Source organism: Heterocephalus glaber, unplaced genomic scaffold (genome assembly GCF_053883595.1).
Source record: "Heterocephalus glaber isolate CG9 unplaced genomic scaffold, H.glaber_assembly_v1.0 deba00000738, whole genome shotgun sequence".
Lineage (NCBI taxonomy): Eukaryota > Metazoa > Chordata > Mammalia > Rodentia > Bathyergidae > Heterocephalus > Heterocephalus glaber.
In genome coordinates this window covers 10,422,966-10,430,199 of record NW_028258161.1, presented here as the reverse complement: position 1 = coordinate 10,430,199, position 7,234 = coordinate 10,422,966, and the positions used below count along the sequence as shown (strand labels likewise).

Genomic DNA, 7,234 nt, shown 5'->3' with positions numbered 1-7,234 from the left:
CCACAACCGTATGCTACTGCTCCAGGTGCCACGGTCTGTTGTGAGTGCGTGTCCTCTGTTCAGAGGCCTGGCACCCCTGAGTGTACTTTCCTGCCTTGCTATATCTAATTTCCCAAGAGACTGGGCATTCCAGTGATCACAGGTAATCATTTCTCTGTTTACCTTGGATTGCAATAAAGACCCCAGCTCCTGGACTGATCCTATAATTGCAGTTTCCTCAGCCATAGCAAAGAGGATAATAGCACCCAACACACAGGAGTGTTACGGTCATTAAAGGAGATGACACATCAAAGCACTGGGCTTGGGGCCTGATGGATAGCAAGATCTCCACAGTGCCTGCTTCTTTTTCCTTCCCTGCATCAGTGCAATGTGGCTCAGCAGAGGAAGTCAGGGTACTCCGCTGAAAGGCCAGAGGATTACCCTCATGGAAGTACTCGTAGGTACACCCAGCCGTGCATTTCTGTGTGCAAGATATTGGGAAACTCGCCTTGCCGAAGGGAAGCCAAATCCAAACACCTGCCTTCTGCAATATGTGTTTTCTCTTCATAAATTATATGACAAGAAGCACTTTATGACTTTTATTTACTGAAGGACGAATTTATAAATGTAACACAATGGAGCTTTAGAAATCTATGTCAAAGCCTTTTTTTTTTTACATTAAAAAACATTTGCTTGAATTATTTCCCTAGACTTGAAGTCAACTGTGGCATGGGCCACGTGGGCTGCAGTGAAATAAATTCAGGATATCAATTCAGACAGTGTATTTAAATACTAAAAATTGAAAATGCTATCTATAAAAATATACATTTTAGGGGCCGAGGATGTAGATGCAGCTCAGTGGCACTGCCACCTACCTCGCAACCACAAATTCCCGAGTTCGATCCCTGGTACCATATATATATATGTGTGTGTGTGTGTGTGTGTGTGTGAGACACATTTTAACCTTCCAAAGTCTTCTTCTGGTTTCTTTTTTTCTTTTTTTTCTGTCTCAAGAAGGGAAAGTGCTCTGATTAAGGTACCGTGGAAGGACCTTTAACATCTTCCAATGGTACATAGGATGACTCTGTAAAAGTGTCAGTGCCATTGGAGAAGAAAAGCAAGAGATCAACATGAACTGAAGGAAAAGGAATGAGTTGGAGAGATACATTATGTAAGCTGAAGAGATATCCTGGAGGAAGATGTTTCTTCTGTGGATCATCATGGGGGAACTCTTTGAGCCAGCAATGAACTGTATGTGTTTGGAAAACTATGACAATTCCAACTGGAACACAAGATTTTTCTGGCAAAGGGATGGACACCCATAGAATGACCTAGATTGCCAGGCTGAGAAATTTGGACTGGATCCTAAAATCAGTAGAAATTGCTGAAGAGTTTTTGGCTTTGGAGGAAAATGTAATTCCAGAAAAATTAATCTAGTAGGGGAAAAAAGACTATTTCAAAGTAAAATAATTTTAATTATTTTTATGTGTTACCATGAAAATGAGAAAGAAGATTCTTACATTAAGCGTTCTTAAGAAGAAGACAAGAAAATAACTATTGACATTACCAATTACCTACCCAGTCCTACTCCTGCCCGCCCCCTCGGTGCAGCGCGCTCCCCACCAGCCGCAGCCTGACGTGCACGGGCCCCAGTCTCCGCGGCCGCCTCCCCCAGGCATGGCACAGGGCCTCGCCTCACTATGGCAGCAGTATGGCACAGCACGCTCAACTTCATGCTCGGTGCCAAAGCTGATGGTGAGACCATTCTAAAAGGCCTGCAGTCCATTTTCCAGGAGCAGGGCATGGCAGAGTCGGTGCATACCTGGGAGGACCATGCCTACCTAGCAACCTACACAAACAAAAATGGCAGCTTCACCAATTTGAGAATTTGTCCACATGGATTGGTATTGCTGGACCTTCAGAGTTACAACAGTGATATCCAGGGCAAAGAAGAAATTGACAACCTTTTGAACAAAGTAGAAGAGAGAATGAAAGAATTGAGTCAGGCCAGTATTGAGCAGGTGAAGTGTTTACCAACCATAGTTCAAAGAGGGGCCATCGACAGATACTGGCCCACTCCTGATGGGTGCCTGGTTGGGTATGACATAGATGAAGTAGTAAGTGATGGAGATTCACCTTACCAGAACATTAAAATTCTACACTCAAAGCAGTTTGGAAATATTCTCATCCTTAGTGGGGATGTTAATGTGGCAGAGAGTGACTTGGCATATACCTGGGCCATCATGGACAGTGGCAAAGAAGAGTACACTGGCAAAGACCTACTGATTCTGGGAGGTAGAAATGGAGGCAAATCACGTGAAATAGTCAAACTGAAACCAAAGATGGCCACTATGGTAGAGATTGACCAAATGGTGGTTGACCCATGTAAGAAATATGTGCACAAAACATGTTGTGGAGTCTTAGGCAATCTTAAAGGAGACTGCTCTCAGGTTCTAATAGAAGACTGTATTCCAGTACTGAAAAGGTACACCAAAGAAGGGAGAGAGTTTGATTATGTGATTAATGATTTGACAGCTGTTCCAATCTCCACATCTCCAGAAGAAGATCCCACATGGGAGTTTCTCAGACTGATTCTTGACCTCTCCATGAAAGTATTTAAAGGATGGGAAGTATTTTCCACAGGGAACTGTGTCAATTTGACAGAAGCCCTGTCGCTCTATGAAGAGCAGCTCGGGCGCCTGTATTGTCCTGTGGAATTCCCTATGGAGATCATCTGCGTCCCTTCATACTTGGAATTGTGGGTGTTATACACTGTTAGGAAGAAAGCTAAACTCTGAAGATGAATATCCCAATGGTGTGTACTGCAGACAGCCCTCCTGACCTCCATATGCTGTACCCACCACCAAAATGAGTCAGGCAATTGGTTATGACTTCCTTAAAGTTTTCTCTTCTTAATTATTATTTTTAATTTAAAAAAGCAAATGGAAAATGTATATTTTGATGAGCTAGAGTGTTATTGTTTTTTAAAGTCAGCTGAGGACAATTAGTACAGCAAAGACTGCTAAATGCATTGATCCCCGAGAATGTGATTTTTGTTACTTTTATTTCTGTGTGGGGTTTTGTTTGTTTTGTTTTGATTGTGGTAGAACTTAAATGTGGACCTTTGGAGGAATAAGCATCATTGTTTTTGTTTCAGAGGGAAGTTCTTGATGGTTTTTTAAAAATTGACTTAGACCAATTACTTACCCAGAATGGTGGTGGTCACATTGAAATCACTGCACATACTTTCATTTCCACTTTGCTTTCCATATTTTTAATTTTTAGTGGTCCCAAATCTTTGTTTCACAATAGCTAATGCTGAGTTGTATGTTTCCACTGATTTAGAATATAGTACTTACTCAATTTCTACCCTAAACCATATATTACCCTAGTTCCAACATGTAATATCTGGTGGCTTTCTTGCAGTGGTTTGTAACAAAGGAGGGCTCAGTGACCCCCACAAAGCTCCTTGTGCTGATAACCATAATGCAATGCCAGGGGCGGTTCCCTGCTGCTGAGCATGGTGGAGGAAGCCCTCGGGTTCAACACCCATCCTGGCAGATTGTTCGAGGAGAAGCCTCCTCTCCACCAGGGGCCAGGAATCCCTAGGCTTCCAGGGCTCTAGCCCAGCCCAATATGTGGAAGTGGAAGATTTGAACGCTTCACAGCACTGGTGAAAACCAGAAAGAAAAGATGCCATTGGAAATATACCAACAGATTTCTATCCTGCAAAAGCTAGAGAGTAGGAGATAGCTTTGGGACAGACTGTCCTGGAAAACAGAAAAAGGGTTATTTATAAATATAGAAAGAGACACAAAATAAGGAAACACCCATGAATATCTTATTTGGATTATTTCATGTAGTGGTTACAGTAAACACTCTGGGATATATGTTATAATCCCTATTTTACAAATGGGACAGCTGAGCCTGATTGATTAGGTCCGATGCCTAAATTCGATGATTAATCATTGGCATCAGATCCAAACCTGCCTGCCTCATGTCAAAATCAAAATCTTTAGCTGTCATTCTAAACTGTTAGATAGGATTTTCTTTGCAGAATTTTTTAAGCTTTCTTTAGGCTGGACTATGACTATAAGCCATTGCTTGTTTTTGTAGATGCCTGAGTGTTTGTGCAGATACAAAAGACACAAACACACTTCCTGAGAAGCTCAGAGAGACGTGGGTTGCATTTTGTGCCACCTTGGGGCCATGTGACAAGACGAATCACAGAGCGAGAGGGAGGATGGTCTTCCATCTTCCCCAGGAAACTTGCATCCAGGCCTGGGGAGGAGCTGGCAGTTGGCACTGACAGGGGAAGGAGGAGAGAAAGTACAGCGCGAGACTCTGCTACCCGGAGCAGATGGGCTGCTGCTACCCACATACAGGCGAGGATGTGCTGTGCTTCCTATCCTGAAGACAAAGTACTGAAATAAACACTCATCCACAGGCCTGCAGGTTATCAGATTTTTTTCTTGTCTCTCTAAACAAATGCTCACAGCCCAGGGTGGCCAGTCCCAGTCTCTCCCCACCCCAGTACCTCACTCTGTCATTCAGCCCTTGAGGCTCTTGGCTTTCCATGTCACTTTAGCTCTTCTTCAATTTCTGCCATTTGTTGTTTCCATGGCTAAAATTCAGTTCCTTCTGATGCATATTCTCATTCTATCATTTCTCTATTCTTTTGAAACCCAAATCCTGCCCCATAAAAGCCCAGAAGCTAAACTGAGAAAGACAAAATTCCCTTTAGCAGATGTGAAAGGGGACAAGCCCAGAACACTCACACATTACTACAATTTTATTTATGTCAAATAACTGGTAAAAGTGCTGGTGGAATTGGATTTATTCACTTCGATGTATCATCTGAAAGTGTCCTTCTTTCTCCATTAAGAAGGCCCAAACAAAAGGAGGCTTTCCTTTCCCCCAAATCAGAGGCCTAAACTTGGGGAGAATATTGCTGTAAAATTATGAAATGACTAGGGGATGGTAGATGAAGTCCTGTCCCCAATCTAGACCCACACCCGCTTGGGTGCTGGATGTCTGAGAACACTGTATCCCGCCTCTGCTGGTCCTGGTGGCCCCATCTGTGAAACTGGGATCTGACAATCATTCAACAGACATTTATGAAATATCTCCTATGTGCCATGCACATTTTAGGTTCTGAAGATAGACCATGAACAAGATAGAAAAAAATCCCTGCCTTCCTAACCATATATGTCCTGTGTATCTACTCTACTGGAATGACAACGGCCACACTTACTGCTTAGGTTGTGGTAGGGACTAGATGAGATAGTAATAATAATAGTTGTTAGGCCTGTATGTCCCGCCATTCATATGTGGAAATCATAACCCTCAAAGTGATAGTGTTGGGGTCAGGCCTCTGGGAGGTGGTCAGGTCAGGAGAGCACAGCCCTCATTTATAGGAACCCAGAGAGCTGCTTTGCCCTTCTACCTAATGAGGACACAGGCAGGAGGGGCACCTGGGAAACAGGAAACAGATCCTCCCCATGCACCAGATCCACCAACAGCTGGAAGTCAGACGTTCCGCCTCCAGAATGCTGGGAAGTAGACTTCTGTTGTTTCTAAGCTCTCTAACTCATGGAATTTGTTATAGCAGTCAGAAAGGTCTTAATAGCAAATGCATCGTGTGCCAGGAATGGTTTTAAGTACTGTATTTGGCACATGTTTTATCTCAAGCATTCTTTATTTTATTTTATTTCTGGGCTTTAGAGTCCTTTGGGAATCATGTGGCACCTCTAAACTTGGTCTCAGATTATGGGCTCTAAATGCATAAAATAGAATATATGAGATACAAGAAAAACAAAATATACTGAGACAGCAGCAAAACATTAAAAAGTGATTTTTAAAAGGTACTTCTTTTTAGCACATCAAAAGATAAGATCTAGTGACAGATTTAATAACATAAGTTTAAAAAACAAATGATCCTAGATGTAATTAATTTTTCACATTCAGTGGGAAATGCGAACTTCCCATTCAAGTTCACAAGCATCTAGAACCCTAACTGCCGGTATGTTGGCCTCAGGGTTAATCAAAACCTCACTTTCACCTGAGAATGCTGTTATTATTATTGTCTGCATTTTTTATAAAAAAAGAAACTGAGGCACATGGAGGTTAATTACCTTGCCCAAAAGCAACAAGTGACAGAGCTGATATCCTAACCAATGATATCCTAACATCTGGCTTCAAAGCTCTTAACTGCTTTATGGTGTACAGCTAAGCACAGAACTTGCCTCTAACAGTGAGGTCCATGACATCACCTAGTAGTTGAAAGAAGGACTGTGATAAGTACTAGAGGCATTAGTAGGAGCAGAAATCTAGGGAATGGGGAGTGGTTTCTATTAATATGAAAGCATTAAAGGGAAAACTCTGGACCGTAGTGACGAAGTTACTGCACGGGACACAGCAAAGCCCAACCCCAAGTCACTGCTTTCTGTAAATGATTACTGTTCTGGAACTTAGCACCAAACACTGATGGTGGATGTGATAATGTGGAGAAATGTTCCCGAGTCTGTGAAAATCTCCTATTTTTATTTCTGTAATCCTATATTAATTACTGGGATTTTTCTGCCTGACTATTAGGCACTGTCACCAAAGACCTTTAGGACATAAATTAGCATGATAGAATAAAAAAGACCACTGTTGACCTTGCAGAGCAGGGCTGCTCAAAATGAATGCAGCCTCTGTTTCTCCTCACTGCCATTTGCTCATGAGAGCAGTCAGAGGTGCTGGTGTGGTGTAGATCCATCTGGCACCCTATAAATATTAATTGAATTGAAAGGTGTTGATAAGAGTAAAGAAATGCTTCTCCAAGTAGTGAGAATCAACGCTTTGGGCTCAATGTTTAAAAAAAAAAAAAAAAAAAAACCTAACAAAGGAGTCCAGATCATTAGAAGGCCTTTCCTGGCTGTGCCAGATGATGGCCATCATGAAAGCAAGTTCTGCCTGAGACTAATGAGGACTGGTTCGATGATTTATCCTTTCCCCAAAGGCAGCCTTGTGAATGCATTTTTTAAAATTGCCCATCCACAGCATAGTTTTACCGTGATAAGGCACTCAGCTCCTTAACATTCACCTGGCCCACTGGTCCCAGGAGCAGAGCAGAAAAAGTGGCAGGAGGCAGCATGCCACATAGTCAGGAAAAATGACAACAGGTTTACCGAAGTGTTGGGGAGCCCCAGGCTTGGTGTGCTGAGCTGACATTCTGTTAGACGCCACAGGGGAGAAAAAGCTGCAATATTTA

The 7,234-nt window shown here is 42.5% G+C and overlaps 1 protein-coding gene across 1 annotated transcript; it reads left to right on the top strand.

Moving 5' to 3' along the window:
* The first annotated feature begins 1,679 nt into the window (after positions 1–1,679).
* LOC101718865 (spermine synthase) lies at positions 1,680–2,777 on the top strand. The gene has a single exon (XM_004861892.2). The coding sequence runs from the start codon at positions 1,680–1,682 to the stop codon at positions 2,775–2,777; it is 1,098 nt and encodes a 365-aa protein (XP_004861949.2).
* The last annotated feature ends 4,457 nt before the right edge of the window (positions 2,778–7,234 follow it).